At 48.8% G+C, this 20,339-nt stretch overlaps 1 protein-coding gene across 2 annotated transcripts in view; it reads left to right on the top strand.

Moving 5' to 3' along the window:
• The window catches only part of ATP6V0A1 (ATPase H+ transporting V0 subunit a1), a 28,182-nt gene extending 9,265 nt beyond the window's left edge, over positions 1-18,917 (top strand). For both annotated transcript variants that reach the window (XM_083877618.1, XM_083877617.1), the window contains exons 8-21: positions 9-91; positions 675-768; positions 2,069-2,281; positions 2,883-3,033; positions 3,273-3,412; positions 4,161-4,318; positions 4,774-4,864; positions 5,653-5,771; positions 6,067-6,283; positions 6,854-6,961; positions 9,882-9,989; positions 12,386-12,503; positions 12,901-13,072; positions 17,606-18,917. In XM_083877618.1, the coding sequence (XP_083733744.1) occupies positions 9-91; positions 675-768; positions 2,069-2,281; positions 2,883-3,033; positions 3,273-3,412; positions 4,161-4,318; positions 4,774-4,864; positions 5,653-5,771; positions 6,067-6,283; positions 6,854-6,961; positions 9,882-9,989; positions 12,386-12,503; positions 12,901-13,072; positions 17,606-17,699 (1,866 nt within the window). In that variant the 3' untranslated portion in view covers positions 17,700-18,917. The remainder of the gene's footprint in view (positions 1-8; positions 92-674; positions 769-2,068; positions 2,282-2,882; positions 3,034-3,272; positions 3,413-4,160; positions 4,319-4,773; positions 4,865-5,652; positions 5,772-6,066; positions 6,284-6,853; positions 6,962-9,881; positions 9,990-12,385; positions 12,504-12,900; positions 13,073-17,605) is intronic.
• The last annotated feature ends 1,422 nt before the right edge of the window (positions 18,918-20,339 follow it).

Here is a 20,339-nt window from a genome sequence, read left to right as displayed (position 1 = left end):
TGTTCTAGGGGGATTATGTGCACAAGTCTGTATTTATCATCTTCTTCCAAGGTGACCAGCTGAAGAACAGAGTCAAGAAGATCTGTGAAGGGTATGAATGCTTGACAGCTGGGCAGCTCTCAGTTATTTGGAACACACTGACATGACTTAATATTTCTCAACTCCCTGTTTCGCAGTGGCTGCAGGAGCACATATTTAGACAGCAAATGAAATGTGCCATAAGTAACTGAGACACATTTTGCAGTCAGACTCACCACTCCCCAGCTTGTAAAGCTCAAAGTGCACAAGTGCAGTGCTGGGGAATGTAAAATACCAAGAGAGTGTTGATTTCTGGGACATCAGTGGGATATTCTCACAAGGGAAACAACAGTGACTGCTTCTATCAGCAGTTCTAACAGCATCCCCCCTCAGCTGGGTGCCTGACCAGCCTCGTGACAGTGCCTGGAGACACTGGCAGCACAGGGAGCAGAGGATTCTCTCCCACTTCTGTTTTCTGTAGTACTCAGCTTCTGCTTTGGCCTAAAGCAAACTTCTGCATCCCTTTGTTGTATAGGCTGGAGCTCTGCTTGGCAGTCTCTGCTGATCAGAAACTTCTCTTAAGGTGCCTCTGGCTCACCCCTGACTGATTGATATCCTTTCCATCTCTGTCACTGAGGTGCTTCCCTGTCTTCCAGGTTCCGGGCCTCCCTCTACCCCTGCCCAGAAACACCTCAGGAGAGGAAGGAAATGGCCTCTGGTGTCAATACCAGAATTGATGATCTTCAGATGGTAAAATAACTGGGGCCAATGACCTTTCCGTGGGTTTTTTTGTTTAATAATATGGTTGAAAACTATTTTTGGAAACTTTGGATCCTGTTAGAACAGGAGGATGTTTGCCCCCATTAGATGACCATGTTTTCAGCTTCAGGTAGCTTGAGACCAGCAGTGCAAGAGAGGTGTTTGGAGACTGCTCACTTGTTTCTGTGTCAGGATTTGGGATGGGTGGTTTGATCTTTCTAGAGGGCAAATCAATTCATTATATACAAATAAGGACAGAGAACTCCATACCAGGGAGCAAAGAGGAACTCATGTAGGGAGATCCCGTAGGTTCTGACTCTAAGACTGTGTTGTGTAACTGCCTGTTTCATTTGCAAGGACTTTGAAAACATTTAAACTTTTTTCCAAGTTGAGATAACAATGCTAACATTAACTTAGCTCTTTTTTTTCTGCCTGTCTTTATATTTTCATGTTATGCTGTCCTGAGGAGCTTCTGCTTTACAACTAATCTCTTGTGCAGTAGCCTGAATGTTGGTAAAAAGTAATTAGCACCCAGATCTTGTGGGTGCCACCTCTGAAATATCTGGTGCTTGCTTCAAGGAAGAAAGGCAGTATGTGATAATGTAGAAAGATTTAAGGGATTTGAGACAAAAATTGAGAAAAGGTTCAGAAACTAAAAGGAAAAAGGGTTGAATTTGACATGCGTATTTGATACAGAAACTGTCTCAAGCTGGGAGTTTTGCAGTGTAGCTCAAAAGATATTTTAAATTAGACGGGAACTCAGAAGCAATGTAACTGCTGTAAGCTGCATCTGCCTTGTGTCCTCACTTTCCCTGCAATCTAAGACTTTCCACTCTGGAAATCTGACTTGGCCTGAGTTTGATATGTTCCAGTTGGAAAACACCCTCAGTAGGAAACACTTTCTCCATTTCCCTTCAGTAAACAAATATTTCAGGGTAATTTGTTTTCTCAAAGCAGAAAACCCTTCACTTTCAGAGCTCTTCTCTGCTCTTTTAACCTGGGTGGAGGTAAAATTGTTCTCCGTGATTTTGGCACAGTTTGTTGTTTGAAACAACCGTTGACCTTGGAGCTGGAGGAGGAAAATAATCAGAAAGCATCCCTGGAAAAAGCCCTTAAGCCTTTCAGCAGAGCTAATTAATATGGGGGTACATCACAGACTGCAGGCATGGGGCAGCCTGTGCCTGGGGCGGGGGACCAGGCTGGTCGTTCATCCTCTGAGGGAAAGACTTGTTGGTGCACCTTGAACTTCAGTCCATGATTTAGCCTCATCTTCCTCCTGCTTCTCTGAAAGGTGCTGAACCAAACGGAGGATCATCGCCAGAGGGTTTTGCAGGCAGCTGCTAAAAACATCCGTGTCTGGTTCATCAAAGTGCGGAAGATGAAGGCGATTTACCACACCCTGAACCTGTGCAACATCGACGTGACACAGAAGTGCTTGATTGCTGAAGTGTGGTGTCCTGTGGCTGACCTCGATTCCATCCAGTTTGCTCTCAGGAGAGGCACTGTGAGTAGATGCTGTGCCAGTCAGCTGTGGCAGCACCACATGGATTCATTGCCTTTTTTGTATTGTGAGCCTCTGAACACCATCCCCTTGGGCTGTTGGAATCAGCCCTCACAGAGGACAGCTTATTTAGCATGCAGGAATGATGACTTAGAGATGAAAGTGGTAAAAAATACGTTGTGTGAAGCTTACAGTTCAGTGAATGCTGAGGATTTTAGCATGTGTGAGTCCTTCAGTATGCATAGTTACCCTGGCTGGGCTCTGTAGTCTTGGTGTCTGGATAGAGGAGCTCTCCAGAATGTTGGCAAACTCACCCTCTGCTCAGATAGTCAAGACAGTTTGGTTTCTTGAAGTCCTTCCACTTGCTTTTTGTTTTCTTGTCTGTCCTGCGCAGACAACATTCACCTTTACTCCTGCTTCACAAAGAGGAGAGCAGTGGAATCCTGGCAGCCTTCCTCAGCTGCTCCAGTGTCTCATTGTGCAAGCACACTGCAAACACTCAAGCTTGCACTTTTCCAAATGCCAATGGGACAGCTGTGTTGGATTTCATCCTCCAGTGCTCCAAGGGTGGGTTTGCTGATCTTCCCTTGTTTTTCTCAAACAGGAGCACAGCGGATCCACTGTCCCATCTATTTTAAACAGGATGCAAACCAATCAGACCCCACCCACATACAACAAAACGAACAAGTTTACTTCTGGCTTTCAAAATATTGTTGATGCTTATGGCATTGGGACATATCGGGAAATAAATCCAGGTAAATTCAGACTTGGAAAAGTCCAAGACTTCTGTCTCAATTTTTTTTAGTCATGATGTTTATCTGTGTTGCCTGTCCTGGTGGAAGTCTCTTATTAGAGAACTCTAGTAGAGACTCATCCGCTTTCAGTAACAGAAGGGAAGCTGGGGAATTACATTTGCTAAATTGCCTGAACTACCATGGTGAATCTGGGCTGACTAACACACAGTGCCCTGGGAATGTTGTCTTTTCCCTTACAGCACCCTATACCATCATCACTTTCCCATTCCTGTTTGCCGTGATGTTTGGGGATTTTGGCCATGGAATCCTGATGACTCTGATTGCTGTCTGGATGGTGGTGAGGGAGAGCCGGATTCTGTCCCAGAAGAGTGACAATGAGGTAAAGTGGCAGATCATGCTGAGCTTTGCATTTCAAACAAAGAATTGCAGCTTGGTTTACTCCCATCCTTTTCCCCTTGAGCTGACAATTCCCATTACTCCTCCTTTGGAATTTTTGAAGCACATGGACAGGCTGGGAAGCTTGAAGAGCACACTGACTAGTGTAATTTCATAATAGTATTGAGTCCAGTTGGTTTTCCTTTTGTATATTTATAGGAAATTATTAATTTCAATTGTCTGAAGGAAATTATCAAGTTGGCATAAACAAATCACCCCAAATTTAGCTGGATCACAGTGGGGTTTAGCCACTGCAGAACTCCCAGTTCCTGTACATATCCCATCCCTGGCATTTTTCCTATATGCTGCTCAAAGGTTGGTTTTGCTGGCTCAGGAGCTGAAGCAGAGTTAAGATACACTGGCAGAGCTGGAGGAGGCAGGCAGGGTCTGTGCTCCCTGTTCCAAACTCATGCTGCCAGCTGGGAGTTGCATCAGGTTGTGTAGTGCAGTTTGTCCTCTCCAGCTACTCCTGGGTTCCCTGTGGAGGTCCACGCTGCCCCTTCATCCTCATTATCTGTGCTGTTGTGCTCCTCTTGCACCCTTAATCCCTGCCAAGGGGAAATAGAGATTTTGGGCTCTTGGTTCATGTGGCCGGTGTTTGTCCTACAACAGACTGATTTCCCTGGTTTGGCTTTAGGAGGGAGACCTTCCCTGTTCTCATGGACTTTGTTCCTTTTGTGTTTTTACACCAGATGTTCAACATGGTGTTCAGTGGTCGGTACATCATCCTGCTGATGGGGCTGTTCTCCACGTACACGGGGCTCATCTACAACGACTGCTTCTCCAAGTCCCTCAACATGTTCGGTTCCTCCTGGAGCGTCCGGCCAATGTTCAACAAAGGCAACTGGTCGTGAGTAAACCCTTGGTAACTTTGTAGAGGCAGTGAGAAGCAGGTGGCTTGTCCTTCCCCGTTGTCCTTCCAACTCAGGAAAACAAGCATTTCTGACCTCTGTCTCAGGTGGATTTGGAAGAGGAGTGTAAATGGGATGACATGTGCCAAGATTCAAAATGGCTTTTTTTTTTCCTGAAAAAACTTAAAAAGATGCAGTTTCTCACCTATTTCCCCACAGACATTTCAAGATTCCTGTCCCCTGCACCTGTCTTCCTTGTGACACTGAGTAAAAGGTCAAGAAACAGGGTTTTATTCATTTGAGAAAAGCTCTAGAACCATTCAGGTTCTACAACCTTGAACTTCTCTCAATTTAAGCTATTCCTTGCTCTCACAAGGGAAGAGTGTTGTTAGTTTTTACAGAAGGAGGGTGGCATTGCTATTGTTAATGTTTGTATGATCTTGTTCCCAAACAGAGATGCTTTGCTGCAGACCACTCCCCTGCTGCAGCTGGATCCTGCTGTCCCAGGGGTGTTTGGTGGGCCCTACCCTTTTGGCATTGACCCAGTAAGAGCTCATCCTTCCTCTGCAGTCTTCTGTGCAAAATACTCTGTGTCAGCAGAAAGAAAAGTACCTGTCTGTTCACTGTTCTGTGAAAGATTCCCCAGCCCTGCCATTCCCTTAGCAAGTCCATCAGTGGTGGGAATATTCCTGAATGATAGAATTCCTACTGAGATGTCAGATTTGGGATAGAGACCCTTGTTCTGAGGTCCATTAAAGGCTGCTTTCACACCCGTTCTAACCTGCAATGCATTAATCAAATCTGATTAGCCTTGAAAATCACTTACTGAAGTTACTTTTTTACCTTGGGGAAAGTTGTTAATCTCTTTTTCAGTCACCCTTGGAAATGCACATTTCCCAGTAACCCTGTCACTTTGTACGTGCATGCATCAGCACCTCTGCTCTTAACTCTGCTTGTAATGTATGGCAAACCTTGTGTGGGTTCCACATAAAGAGGAAATGTGGGAAATCCCAGCTGTGTCTAATTGTTCCTTTAAAGGGATAATCATATTCTTTCTGTTAATGATGCAGCCTCTTTTCTCCTGCACCTTTGAGGTACCATGAAAACAGGTTTGATTCCTGCTCCGTGGTGGGCTCAGTTGCTGTCACTGTTCCCAGATGAAAGCTTGTCTGCTCATTTCCCCAAAAGATATCCGTTGGACAAACACATCTTTAAAAACCTGCTTTTTCAGCCTCACACTTCCTGACCAGTTCATACTGTTTAGCTTAAAGGGAGTGTTTTCCTTCTCGTGTTTTCCTTTCCCTGGTATCTGACTAGGTGTTGTTTTTCACAGATCTGGAATATTGCCAGCAATAAGCTGGCTTTCCTCAATTCCTTTAAGATGAAGATGTCTGTGATTCTTGGCATTTTCCAGATGCTCTTTGGTGTCGCGTTGAGTCTCCTCAACCACATGTAAGTGCTTTGCTCTGGTTTTCTCATGGTGCAGGGAATGGAATGTCTTTGGGTGTTTTGTGGTTTAAGATGCCTGTCAGCCCTCACCTCCTGATGGAAGGTGCAGGGCAGTTGTCTCTGGCTGTGTGTGGAATTGTGCCTGTCAGGCAGTTCCTGTGCTCCAGGCCCAGCTCTTGTTGAGCTGCCGAGCCCCTGCACTATCATTCCAAAGACACTCTTCACATTCTTCTTAAAATCTTTTGCCGTAATTCTAACCAAATCTAATATAAACTACCTTTTTTTTTCTTCCCTGTAGCTATTTTAAGAAGCCACTGAACATATACCTTGGATTTATCCCAGAAATCATTTTCATGTCCTCCCTCTTTGGATACCTTGTTATTCTCATCTTTTACAAGTGGACAGCCTACGATGCTCACACATCCAAGGAAGCACCGAGCCTCTTAATACACTTTATCAACATGTTCCTGTTCTCCTATGAGGACACCAGTAATAAGATGCTTTATAGTGGGCAGGTGCGTGCTCTTACTAGAACAGAATCAGGGATGCTTCGTGATACTGGAGGGTTTCATTGACCTTGTCATAATGGTGAAATAAAGCATGAAACGTCTTTCCACAGAGCATTTCTGAAGGCTGATACTATGTAATGTTGAAGATGGAAGGAATAATCACTATACCAGGATTTTTTATTTGTCTGACCATAAGTCAGCTGTGGCTTCAGAACACGTGGATTCTGATTAATAGCGGAAAGCAATTAGGGATGTTTTCCCATGTCTGCAATGTGATACCTCTCAGCTTAGCTCAGACACCAAGGCTGTTTCCTCCCAGCAGTATCAGACATCTGACAAATTCTCATTCCCTTCAGAATTTTTCAGATTTTTCCCCAGTCTAACCCAGTCACAGCATTAAATGCTGTGCTCAGTCAGAGGTGGCAGCTGCAGGCATTAAGTACTTAATTGCTGTTCCCAGAAGAGAGAGAAGTAGTGGGGCATCCACATACTGGGAACTCAGCCGTTCTTGGTGGGTTCTGTGTATGTTTGAGCAGGGGCTGCAGCTGAATTACCTGAGACTTATTTCTTTTGCAGAAAGGGCTCCAGTGCTTCCTCGTGGTGGTAGCCTTGCTGTGTGTGCCGTGGATGCTGGTAGCCAAACCCCTGGTCCTTCGCCAGCAGTATTTAAGGAGAAAACACTTGGTGGGTGACTCTTTTTCATATTTTACATAGGAAAACTGTTTATGGTTGAAAAGCTGTGTTCTTCGTCCTGAGCTTGGATTCATGGGTTCACACTGCATTGAAACCTGTAAAGTGTTTTTGCATATTCCTGGGCATACTAGTAGGTGGGTGTTACTGGAGACAGAGTGTTGCCTGCCTGCTTCCCAGACCTGGATCCAGCATCAAACCTGCTTTTGAAAAACCCTTATGTTGGTAATGATCAGAACAGTGTCTCTGGCTTGAGCTTTGGTAGCTGGTTTAGGAACAGTCTCACTGCCTGCTGGATGCACTTCTGTGGCTGAGCTAGGCTGGCAGTGGGAAACAGAGACAGAATTGGCTGGCAGACTTCTCAGCTATCTTTGTTAAAGCAGCTTGGATGGTAAAAGAAAAAAAAAGCAATTAAAAGGAAAAAGAGACTTAGAGACTCATGTGAGAGGTTGTCTGCTGGGGTGCTGTGTAGGTTTCCAGCTGCACTGTACAGTACCTGTGTGTGAGATGCAGGAAGGTGGCACACGGGCACTGCAGAGACGTGCCAGTGCTCCCTGCATGTCTGTCAGCGCTGTGAGGACGTGCAGCGAGTCCAAGATCAGTTCAGTTACAGACACTCCCTCTCCCTTCTCTGACCACCTTCCATTCCATCCTCCCATGTCCCCTCCATTCGTCTCCCTTTCTCTTTTTGTTTTCTTCCTCCTCCCTCTCTCTTCTTCCGTCCACCCCCAGGAAGGGCAGCCCGAGGAGGCCCAGGGCAGCACGAACGCGCAGGCGCTCGAGGCAGCAGCGGCTGCAACAGTGAGTGCACTTCAAACTCGCCTGATGCCTTACAGATGGGAGTTGGCTTTGTGTCTGGTTATCGAGGGAGCATGGAATGTATCTGAATCTCATAAGGGAATGGCAAGTGCACCTTTAGGGTGGAAAACACTTTCTCTTGGAAAGAGCAAAGTTTAGCCAAATTGATACATTCTGGATGATCACCCAGGCTGGAGGATGGTAGTTGCGTGTGCACAGAGATGTTTCCTTGCAGGAATGCTGCTGAATCCAGCCTGCAGAGCAGCACAGGATTTCCTGCTACCACATCCCCCCATGTTAAATTCCCTTTTTTTCTTCTGCTTGTGTATTTGTTTAAGATAGATTAGGATTCTTCTCAGTGCAGCATTTCTGTTTACATTACGTGTTCCCAAACACACGGTGATGTGATGGCCTCCAGCAACTCCATGTCAGTAATCATTGGATTTGTGACACATCTGTCCTGTACACACTTTGACCTGAAATTATGATAAAATGGTCGTGCACAAACAAGCTTCTCGGTAGCAGTTGTTTTGACTTCTGTGTTTCTAAGCCTACAGATGGCCCTTTGCTGCCAGAGCTTTCTGCTGAGGATTGTAGCAGCCCCCTGAACTTAGTCCCTTCCCCGGTGCTGCCTATTTCAGCTACATTTTAGTTCTGAATCTGCCTGGCCAACTGGGAGGTGTGAGTCTCACCAATTGTGTGAGGCACATCATGCTGTCCAGCTGCCTGAGGTGCTGGGAGGGGCACATCAGCTGGTTCTCTCATGACATTTTAGTCTCCTCACAGAAATGTCAAAAGTGAAAATGGATCTTTTGTGCAGGATCCATTCAGCGTATGAAATGCATCTCCATGGGGAAGCTGCGAGGGGAGGTCTTGTGTGAAGTGTGCTCAGAAGGATCAAGTAAACAATTGGAGCTGTTGGAGCTGTGTTTAGGTTGGCTGCTTTACAGGGAATGGATATGAGTCAAGTGCGAGGGAAAAGCTGCTCAAGTGCAAGTTCACACAGGCTAGAAATGCATAAATAGAATATTGACAAGAGTCATCAGTGACTGGTGATGTTTCAGAGATATTGAAAAGCCTAATAAAAGTATTGTCTTAGTTGTTAATGGGGGGTTAAATTTTATTTCTGTTTTCAGAGCATAAACGCCTACCTAATTTGTTTTTAGAAACCTCACAAAACTTTAAGTCATATCTGGCCTTTTGGGCATATTTATAACTCAGCCTAAAATAAAAGCGGGCTTCTAAGGACAAAGGAGGTAGAAGAACTCAAGAGCAGCTGTTCTGCTGGTCTGTGCAAGCACCAGGTCGTGGGACCTTCAGCCTCTTTTGTCTGCATGGGCATCCCCAGACTTCTGCAGTCTGGATGTGGCAAGTCAGGTCACATCCTGTGTCACAGGTGACCCAAGACAGTGCTGAAGCTGGGCACAGGGTTTATTACTGTTTCTGGTGTTGTAGTTTGCATCTCTAGGGGTCAGACTCAGGGGTCAGATGGGAACTGCTCCCGATTTCAGCATTTCAGCTCAGTCTCTGTGTTGTTCTTTTCCCTTTGGAGTCCTGGAGGTGCAGCTGAGGGTCAGATGCTGAATGTCAGAACAAATGTCTCTAAAAGGACCTGCTTGCACAACATAGAGTTTCCAAGCAGGGGAAGATCTGGTTTTCCATGTGGTGTTGGTGTGACTGAGGCTGATGGGAACAAGTGTGTGTGTGTGTGTGTTTGTGTTAGTGTGTTCAGCTCCATGACCTGCTCCAATACCCAGCAGTGGTGTGTCCATGCCTGTCCAGCTGTGCTGGGCAGGACGTGGGGCTGTTGCGTGTCAGAGCCAGCAAATGTCCTCTGGGAGGTGTGCCTTTATTGTCCTCATGGTTGCAGTTACACTGTAGAAATGTACCAAGGATTCACTCAGACAGACTTTTTTTTTTCCCCCAGCCCCAGCAGGAATCAGCACCTTTCCCATCCAAGCTGGGAAATAGAATTGTACCTGCCTTAACCTGGGCCTTAATAGTTAATATTTTGTTTTCCTCTGTGAGCTGCTGCTGCACATGGAATCATGAGAAACCTGCACTTTTGCACTAAAACCCAAACAACACTTTGCTCTTTCTTTTCTGCATGTGTCAGGGCACGCACAACTTTGGTGGGATCCGGGTGGGCAATGGCCCAACGGAGGAGGATGCTGAGATCATTCAACATGACCAGTTATCTACCCATTCTGAGGAGGGGGAAGAGGTAAGCACCTGAGCATCCTCGCTCTCAGGGCACTGCACTCGGCAGCAGGATGAGCTCACTGGGACTGTAGTTACTCATTTCCAGGCTGTTTAAACAGCAACATTCCCAGTGAAGTGTGTTCCTAGCAGTTTTCTCACTGACTGTCTCTTGATTACTCCCAGGACTCCAGAAAAAGCAGCATAATTTGCATATCCTGGGAGATGTGGCTCTGTTTGTCCCCAAAGAGCCACCATCTCAGGGGTGCACAGCACTCCCAGGTGCCACATGTTATCTGCTTCTCCCATGCCAGTGGAAATTCAGGAGCTGTATTTCTGCAGCGCTGAAATTTTGTTTATGTATTCACTTTGACTGCTGGGGGTGATATTAATTACTTCCCTTTCCTCTGGGAGAGGAGAAAAACAGTCAAATCTCACATAGTTGGGGCGTTTTCTGATGCCTCTGAAGGACTGCAGCAGATCCTGCCTCTGTAGTGCATGGGATGTGTTACTGCTTTCCGTGGCGTGCGTAGGAGGGAATTGCTGAATGTGTTCATGATTAATGTGATCAAAACACTGCACTAAATGTAAATTTATGTTTTCAAGCCTACAGAGGACGAGGTGGTAAGAGCACAGCAGCTTTGCCTTCATGTGTACCTGGGCCATTTCCCATCGGTGTAAAACGTGCTGAATGGAACTTGTTATGTCACAGCATCTTGTTTTCCAAAAGATCTTGCTGTTTCCATGTTACAGGCCATTTTTAGTTCAAACGCACATACATCAACAGACTTTTAATTACTCCATCTATACAGCTTGTCTGTCTGATCCCCTGTCTGCAGATTGTTCCCAGTTACCTGGGAAACTGTTCAGCTGGAGGTCTGAAACTGAAAAGTTTTCACTTCTGAGCTTCCAAAGAAGTCTCAGGTTTTTTATGTTGTGGCCTTCTTAATTTTGTGCTGCAGCAGACTGTTTAAAGATATTTCTTCCCACAAACCATCTGCCATGTTAAGGATGATGCTGTTTGACCCAGAGAGCAAATGCAGCACAATCAGTCCAGTTTCATGTAGTTCAAGGACTGAACTGGCCAGAGGCTTTGTGTAAAAGAGAAGCTCCATTCTGAGAAACTGCTCATCCATAAGCACTTGTAAGAAATATTTTAAAAATGAGGGGTTAATACTGATGCAAGATTGAATGTCAGCACAATCAGGTAACCAGTTTTACAACAAAAAAAATACAAATGGCATGAAATCAGAACACCTTGACCAGGGCACTGCTGCTGAAAATTGTGCTGAGAGTGGTTTGTTCAGAGCTCTGCTGTGCACAGGCCTGTGTGGAATGGGAGGGAAGGGAAGGGGCACAGGGTTCCTGTTCTGGTGTACCTGATGTCCCACTGAACCTGGGGAAAATGTGTCAACCCACAAGGACTGTGCCACAGCAGTCCCAATGCTCCCACTCCTGGCTCTGGTCATTCTCTCTGGCAGTTGCGCTCAGCTTTGAAAGGTCATTGTTAAAACATTTCCCACATTCCCTCCTGCTGGCCTGCTCGTGTGTCCGGAGCTGGAACTGTTGGCTAGGGCTGCCTTTAGTGAAAAACTTCACAGCTCATGTTCTGTAAAGAAAGGATTAGGATTTTGACAGCTAATTTAACTGAATTGCTCGAAATATTTATTGCCTTGGATATACTAGGGGAGAATTAAGAGTATAAATAGCTTTGTGTGCATGCCTAGAGCATTAGTCACTAGATGTATTTAAAACATCATGTTCACTTAAATCTGAGCAGTTTCTGAAGCATGGATTAAATCCAAACTGCAGGGAATGCTTTCCAAAGCTGCAGGATAAGAAACTGCCCTACATGGCAGACTTCCTTGTAAGTTCTTCTTTTATTATTGCAGAAAATTACCAAGACACGGAGACCTTGCCAGTGAATGGTGCACAGATGTGCCTTTTTCAGGGTAGCTTAATGCATTATTTTTGCTTTCAAAAAGGGCAAGGTCATGTCTTGCAAAATGCTTGCAAAATGCTCCTGTTGCTCCTGTAGCAAAGGCACACACGGCACAGCTTGGGGCACTGCCTCCTTCCCGCAAGCAGCACCTCTGGGTTACCAGGGAGTGCACAGCAGCACCACCTTCTGCTGAACAGTCTTTTCCTGGCTAAGCCCATGGATGAATTTGGAATATCTGACTTTTCACATGCCAGAATAAGAAAACAATATTCACGTCACAGCGTTTGTCATTCCGCAAAACCTGTAGAGACAAGATTTGATTTTTGTTTGTGGCGCTGGCATGCTGAACCAGGAGAAGACAGTGTCGGTGTGCAGTGTCACACACAGTGTCCCTGGTGATAGCAGCAGTCCCCCTGCCCATGTCCCTGCCTGACCTGTGCTGTGCTCCCAGCTGCCCTCATCCTCTGTTCCCTTTGCAGTTTGACTTTGGGGACACCGTGGTGTACCAGGCCATCCACACCATCGAGTACTGCCTGGGCTGCATCTCCAACACGGCGTCCTACCTGCGCCTCTGGGCCCTCAGCCTGGCCCACGCACGTGAGTGTCCACGGGGAGCTGGGCTGACAGGGGGTCCCTGTGCCTGCTCAGCCCGGGAGGGTGGGAGGCAGCAGCACAGGAGGCCTCTCGGGGCTCAGCTGGCACAGGACAGTGCTGTGTGTGCATCTCCTAGGAGCAGTAAGCTCCACACAGCTCTGCTGAATGGGAGGAGTGGGGTTAAAATCACTCAATAAAGCAAAGAGCTGCTGAGCAAGGACTCTGCCCTGCCCTGTGTGAGTGCTGGAGGCAATGTCCTGACACACTTGGCTGCAAGCTCTTGTCCCTCTTCAGTTTCCACCTCATTGTAGCAGGGGTTTGCTTGACTTCAGTTTTTACTTTACCAGTAAACACCCCCCTGTTCCTACTGACATGAGTCTTCTCCCTTTTGTCTCGGCAGAGCTCTCGGAGGTGCTCTGGACCATGGTGATCCACATTGGCCTCAGTGTGAGGAGCCTGGGGGGAGGCTTGGGCCTCTTCTTCATCTTTGCTGCTTTTGCCACGCTGACAGTGGCCATTCTGCTGGTCATGGAGGGGCTTTCAGCCTTCCTCCACGCTCTGCGCTTGCACTGGTGAGTTACTGGAACATCAGAAACTTGGAGAGCTCTTCATAACAAGAAAATTGGTGTCACCTGGACTGTGCAGAAGTGCCATCGTCTAGAGGGCACAAAGTTCTAAAAAGGGTCAGAGATTTCAATCCTGTTTGTAGTAAAACACCTCCCCCCAGTTGTTTAAAGTTGTGGAGCTTTGCTTAGAGACAAGCACTAAAAGACTAAAGCTTTAGGACCAAAGCTTTGGGACCAGGGACTGGGGAGGCTGTGCTGGCTGGAGCAGTGTGCTTTGTGGCTTTCAGCAGGACTTTCTCCTTCCATCTCTTGGTCTTTTCTCTGGTTCCTGTGTTTGATATCCTTTGTGTGCAACAGCCATTGACTGCAGGTTCCTTCTCATGTTCTTGTTCATTGCTATAAAACCTTGCCTTGCACAGGAGTGGCTTTGCCTTCTGCCCTTGGGGTACTTTGGTGTGGCAGCAAGTTTTTGCTGGTCTTGCTTTTGGAAGTTGCTTTTGCAGCCCCTTTCCTGTGATCATTAAGCTCCTGTGTATGCAGCCAGCAAAGCAGGAGGAATTGCCCTGCTCCCAAGTATGGAAAATATTCAAGAGCTTTCTCTAATCCATGTTTAAGAGCACTCATTGTTCCACTTCAGATTCCCTCATTAGTGCACTGGTGGGATCAGAGGAGCAACTGGGAGTAGGATTTTCTCAGCCTGAAATGTAGGAGAGTCTGTGCCTCTCTGGGATTCAGGCTGCTGCCACCTCCTCAGGCTGCTGATTTTCTGGGGGGGTGAGGGGGATTATGAGAGCAAAGAGAAGTCTCAAGATGACAAGAAATACTCTGTCTTGCTTAAATGGAAACAAAAGGTTGGGAATAGTCTCTGAAAGTAGTTCTGTAATGCAACAGGAAACAAGTGCCTCTAAAAAAAAACGGAAAAAATCAGCCTTTTTGCACTTTTCCTTTGCTCATGGGGAAGAAGAGCTTTGGCCTTTTCCCCTCTCCCTTTGCAGCTAGTGAGGTGCAGGCTGGGGGTTGCAGACTGGACATTCCTGGTCCACCTGTGTCTCTGCAGCCACGTGAGCCAGGCTGATCCTGGGGCGAAGCCATCTTGTGCTGAGGGAGCCAGGGGGGCACTCCTGGAAATGGCTGCTGGATGGTGTCTGTGTTTTTCCTGGCATCCAGCCTGAACCCTGCATAGCAGTCAGTCCAGAGCTCCTTGCTGACTGGCCAGAGGTCCCTCATCCTCTCCCTGCTGTCACCGTGCTGGGCCACGACAGCAGTGACAGCAGGAGCCCCACAGACCCTGCTGGGCACTGAGCAGTCCAAGAGGAGCAGAGGGCAGCAGTGCTGTAACTCCAGATGTGGTGGGTTTGCTCTGCAATTCTTTGAGGATTAGAGGATTTCCAGGGCTGTGGAGCTGCATGGCCATTTCTAAGCAGCAATAGGGGAACAGCTCTGAGCAGCTGCTCCAGACAGGCTCCATGGAGCAGAAAACACATTTTTGTGGAGGTCTTGTGTTAATCACAAACTGCACCTCTAGATCTGGCTCAGATACGTGGAACAGGTGTGAGCTGGAGGTTATGGTTCACAGTTCTAGGCTTTCTTAAAGGGCCATTAAAAACCCATCTGTGTATGTGTCAGTGAAATGGCAAACAGGCAAACCCAGGGGCAGCAGCAGTGAGAGCACAGATCACTCTGCCCCTGCACACCAGTGCAGGGCACCTGTGGAACTGGAGTTCTTAACAAAGTCCCGTTTTCCCTAAACGTGTTCCAAACCTTCAAGCCTTTCATGCACAGGCACTGAGAGAAAAATCTGTTCAGGCTCAGAGCCCAAAAATCAAGTTTAAGGTTCTGTTTCAGACTGCAAGTGATCTGCTGAAATGATTTTGAGGTTGCTGGGTGTTGGTTGTCACAGGGAGGCACCTGCAGTGTTTCCAAAGAGCACACTGTTCTCATTCCTTTTTGCTCCTGAACTGAAAACAGGGTGTTCCAATGGCAGGTGTTCCCTTTTTAGGAAGAGGAAGGGAGAGTGGAGGTCAGATAAAACTGTCCTGGGAGGAGCAGATGGGATTTTCTGGCTATGGGAGAACCGTCACCTATGAGGAATTTGAGGTGTGGGTGGTTCAGCCTTCCTGGAAAGGAGGAGGAATTGAGCATGTGTTTTACTGGTCAGGGAATTCACAGGTTGTTCCATATGCTGTGCCTGGCAGTCCCAAATGAAGGAGGTTTGTTTTGTGCTTTTTCAGCGTGCATTCTTTGATCAGGTTGGGCTTTTCAGCCCTTTCTGGGGTGGAGGCAGCCCTCTGGATTGCTGCCAGGATTGCAGGGTGTGAACTGGGGCTCCACTGCAGCTCTGTATGTGTCTGAGCTGTGGTGCTGTCAGATTCTTTTGCTATAACTCTTCTGAAATATTTAACCTTTCCATTTATTGCTTTTCAGTCATGTAGTTTAACATGAACATTCAGATTAAAGCAGCTTCCCCTTTTTAAGCTAGTCACATCTTCTAATGTGAGCAGAAACAGACTGTGCCCAAAAGTAAAAGTTTGTAACTGTATTCAGGGTGCTGCTCCCCGAGAGGCTGTGGGTGTGCTGGAGCTGCATCCCACTCTCAATACAGTGAGTGGGGGTGGTGAAGTCCAGCTGCTCACCCACTGCCAGGATTTGATTTTCCTTTGTAAATGTCATGAGCCAGGACTCCCCTGCAGTGTGGCTGCAGGAGCCACTGCTCCAAGGGGCAGCTGGAGCCTCCTGTCAGGCAGGATGGAATATCCCAGAGACAGATACAGTAGCTCTGCTGGTTTTGGGAAGGAGTAACTGCAGCAGTCTCTGCACAGACACCCCAGTGGGTTCTGTCTGTTGGGTGAGCCACCCATGAGGTTTGTGCCTGGTTTACACCCCAGGCTCTGGCACCTGTCTCTAGGGACACAAACATAGCGTGGGAATTTGCAGTTTTACTGAGTGACAGTCGATGTTCCCATTGATTTTTTTGCCTCCCACTCATGGTACTGGAGCTGCCTGGTTTTCCAGTGTCAGTACCCTGACTCTATGGGGCTGAAAAATCCACAGAACAACAGTCTGACAGACACACTGACAATAATTATTAATGCAAAAAGCTGCAGAGTGGGTCTCCTGTAGTGCTGCTGCTGCTAGAGGACTGCTGGGCTGTTTGCTGATAATGCCACTGTCTATAAATTCTCTGCAGAACTTTATCACCCATATGAAGCACAGGGAGGGTTTAGCAGTAAACTGGGAGGTGTAACAGGCAGTGAGCCTGGCAACAGCAGTGCTTCCTGCTGGGTTCTGGGTGTTCCTGGAGACACCTGCAGAAAACCCTACTGACCATTTACACTGATTATTTGGTTAAATACACTTTTCTGGCTAGTTCTCTAACCTTAGAGCAGCCTCTCTTCCAGTGTCAGGCCTCCAGTTGTGGCCAGTTATAACGGAATGTCCAGAGGGAGGGTTTGGATGCTGAGGCCAGCTGGAATTGTGAATCATCAGGGTTAACATGTCAGTCACAGTGAGCTTGGGTGACTCACATACCCAGGCCTCTGCCTCTCATTTCCCTTTGCTTACAGAACAGTTACTTAGTCACAGGATACTTGTGGACATTATCAGGGTTCCTGAAAAACTGGAGCACATTGGCAAGGAGCCCTTCCTCCCACATGGAAAATCCTGCTCATCCTGGGGATCCCTTGGCGTGCGAGGCAGCAGAAGATACAGGCTGAAGCTGGTTTTCCTGAGCATTTCCCTCCTGGGCTCTGTGGGGAAATCACTTTTTGCTAGCTGAATCCAGCAGCTCTGGAGCTTGCCATGATTTCCCATTTGGGGAAAAATAATTCAAGTTTGTCTTTTTTTGCTGAAAAAACCCCTTCTCCTGAACTGTGTTAAAGGCTCCCCAGTTTGCTGTCACTTGCTGCCTGCAGAGATTTTGGTTTTTTGTGTGGTGGAAAGTGTCTGTGAAGCCTGGGCTTGTTTTTTTTTTTTGCTGGGAATCAGGGGATTAGTTTTCCCTGTCCCTGTTTGGCTGTCGCTGACTATTGGGCAGTTCTCTAGAATAATTCTTTTTCACTCGAGTTCATTAGGGACAGCAGCAAATGGGGCTGCGCTAACGCTCGGCTGGAGCTGGCGGCACATCCCAGTGCAAATGTGCTGCAGGGAACAAACAGAAGTGGCTGGTGGGGAGTCTGAGCTCAGTGTCACATGGCTGAGGCTTGTGCTAATGAAAAAGGGAACTTTAGCAGCTGGTGTAGAAAATGCTGTCTCTGCACCCTGTGCTTCCTAGGGCACTGCGGTCAGGGCCAGCCTTCTGCTCCTGTTGCCATTTTTTGTCCCTGAGAGTGGGATCAAAGTCTCTGGACAGCTCTTTGCTCCACACAGAAGCATCACACATAAATGGGGAGGATTGTGCCAAAAGATATATTATGTTATGATACCTCTTTTTCTCTTAAAATCTTTTTATAGTCAGTAATCATACTTTTAACAGAGTTCTTGCTCATCATTCCTATTGAGAGCTGCCTTTTTAATGAGTAATCACTCTTCTATCTCTTGCAGGATTGAATTCCAGAACAAGTTCTACACTGGCACTGGGTTCAAGTTTCTCCCTTTCTCCTTTGACATCATCCGTGAGGGGAGGTTTGATGACTGAGGCCCCCTCACTGCAGCAGTGTTAAACATTGTGTGTGTTTGTGTGTGTGTGACTGCCCCCTCCCCATGTGTATAGTGACAATAACTTATTGCAGCACCCCTGAGCGTTACCATGGCATCCCAAAGCCAAAAGCTTTGACGTTCTGGGGTAACCACACTGGATCACAGAAACTTTTCGTTCCTTAAGTTTACTCCCAAAGGTACCAAGTGCATGCGGTGTCTGTTTGGTGTGCAGTCGTGTACTCCCTGTATTGTGCATTCCTTGGCAGCTGATCAGGGCAGAAAAGAAATGGCAGCTGTGCTGAGGGGATAAAACAGCACATGGAGAAAAGACCCAACGACCTTCAGCTCCAGAAGAGTGAGGGCTGTTCCCCCTCTTACTGCTGCAGGCAGTGGTGAGGAGTCCTCATGCACTGGGGCTCAGCTGCTTGACTGGCCTGGGGCAGGATGGGGAGGGATGAGCCTTGGTGCAGACTGTCACTGGTCACTGCAGGTACTGCCACTGGCAGTGAAACTCCTGGGGTTTACTGGTGTGAAACCAAAGCCCTCGAGGCACATCAGATAGTGCCTGTGTGGGCTTGGCATCAATAGAGGCAGCTTTTGCACAGGTGGATGTACCAGTGGCTCACAAAATCCTGTGCACTCAGGGTCTGAGGAGCCCTTTAAGGGAGAGCAGTGGCCCAGTCTTGCCAGAATAGCTCCATGGCAGGGGGGTCTCTGTGGTGTGTCCCTGCATTAGCTGTTCCTTTCTTTCTGTTCAAGCTGTCAGTATTTCCTTGCACTCCTCAACTCGATGTAGCTGTAGCAGCAGTGGGGTGTGTGTTAGTGCTGTGTGTGACTGTCACCTTCAGTTCTCGCAGTGGAAACAGGTATTTGTGTATGAGCAGATTAGAACAATAACGAGACTCATTAACCTGGAAGCAAGGAGGAAAGGCCTCGAGGTGCTTAAAATTAGGTGAGAAGTTACGTGTACCTTGTACAGTGCAATGTGCACATGTGTGGGGCACAGGGACCCTTGTGCTGCACCTGGGCAGGCCCTGGGCACTCGCTGTGTTACAGGAGGGCGTGGTGGGTATTCACAGAGGTGTTTGCAGACTGAAGGGTGAAATCAAAGCGTGGCTGCAGGTGGAGCTTTGACACGAGTCCTGCTGTGTTCTGCTGCCCGGGTGGAACATGTTGCTGACAGTCGCTGTATAAATTAAATGAACTCCACAACAAACACTGTGGCCTGTTTTCTGCTTCCCAGGGATGAGAGGCAGCCCCTCATCCCTGACCTACACTGAACACAGCCCCCAGAGCTGTTGGGAACAGCTGGGACCTGAGGCATTTCTGTGCAGGATCCAGTGCCCTCCGTGGCCAGAACCATGGGGTGGGCAGGGCTGGTTTGTGCAGCAAGGCCGGTGTGACCCTGCCCGGGCTGTGCTGCCTCTGTGCTTATCGAGCCCCAGCGATATCCTGAGCTCAGGCCGGGCAGGGCCGTTTATCCCGGGGCCTCCTGCCCACCCTGATAGACCCCGTGTGGGTGGAACGAGGAGCTGTGCAGGGGGAAAGGTTCTGGCTTGTTTAACCTGGGTGCTGCGGCTGCCTTTGGACGGGGAGTGGGACAACACGCTGTGCCTGCCCGGGGCTGTGCCCTGCTCCTGCTTTCCCCAGCCCGAGCAGGGACCCCCGCTCCCCCCGGGCCGTGTTTGCTCAGGCCCTTCCTGCCGGACAGGGTATTCCCACATGTGCGGGAGCAGCGGAAGGGAGGGTTCTGCGGGGTTTGGGCGATTGGTGTTGCTGATGTCGGTGTGTTTCCCATCTCCTGATCTCTCCGGGAGGACGAGAACTGCGGCCCCAGGCTCCTGCCCCTCTTACATGAGGAACCAGCTTCCCGCCGGTCCGGGGGATGCTTTTCCTGCAGCTGTAGGTACTAACGGGCAGGGTTCTCTTTCACCATTCTCCCGTGCAAACACAATATTTCTGCCCGTTTCCATGGCTCTGGGGTCACAGGAGCAGCCCTGGTGCTGGCAGGAGACCCCGGCCCCCCGTGGGCTGCACTGGGGGAGCCCCGAATTCCCTCGTCCTTCCCTCCGGAGCGTCCCACACAGCCGGGTTCTGTCCTGGAAGCGTCTACGAATTCCCCCTGCAGCTGAGAGAGACCCGGGCAGCCCGAGCCCGTCCTGGTCCTGTTCCCGGGCGGGGTTCGCCTCGACGGGCTGGGCCGGGACCGCTTCGGTGCTGCCGGGTCACTCCGGGGCTGCCGGGACTCCCCCCGGCCCCGAGGCACCGGCGCTGCCCGGTCTCGCAGCGCCCCCGTGCGGCGGGAGCGGGTCCCGGTCAGTCCCGGGCTGATGGCTGGGCGGGGCCCGGTTGCCCCGGTGGTGCAGAGCAGTCACGGGGGGAAAACGCGAGACTGGAAAACGCCCGGAGCCCCGGGGGTGCCGCTGCCCCGGGCAGGAGCTGCAAACCCGGTCCCGTTCGGGCACCCGGAGCGGGCGGGGAAGGGGCCGCAGTGGCTCCGGGGCTCAGGATGTCCCCGGCCCGCCGGGGCCATCCCCAGCAGGGCCATCCCAGCCCCGAGGGGCCGAGACCCACCCGCGGTACCAGCCCAGGCCCGCCCCCGCCGCGGGGCCGTGAGAGGCGGGGCGGTACCGGAGAG

Source organism: Zosterops lateralis (assembly GCF_965231275.1).
Source record: "Zosterops lateralis genome assembly, chromosome: 24".
Taxonomy (NCBI): Eukaryota; Metazoa; Chordata; class Aves; order Passeriformes; family Zosteropidae; genus Zosterops; species Zosterops lateralis.
This window is presented reverse-complemented; position numbering and strand designations above follow the sequence as displayed.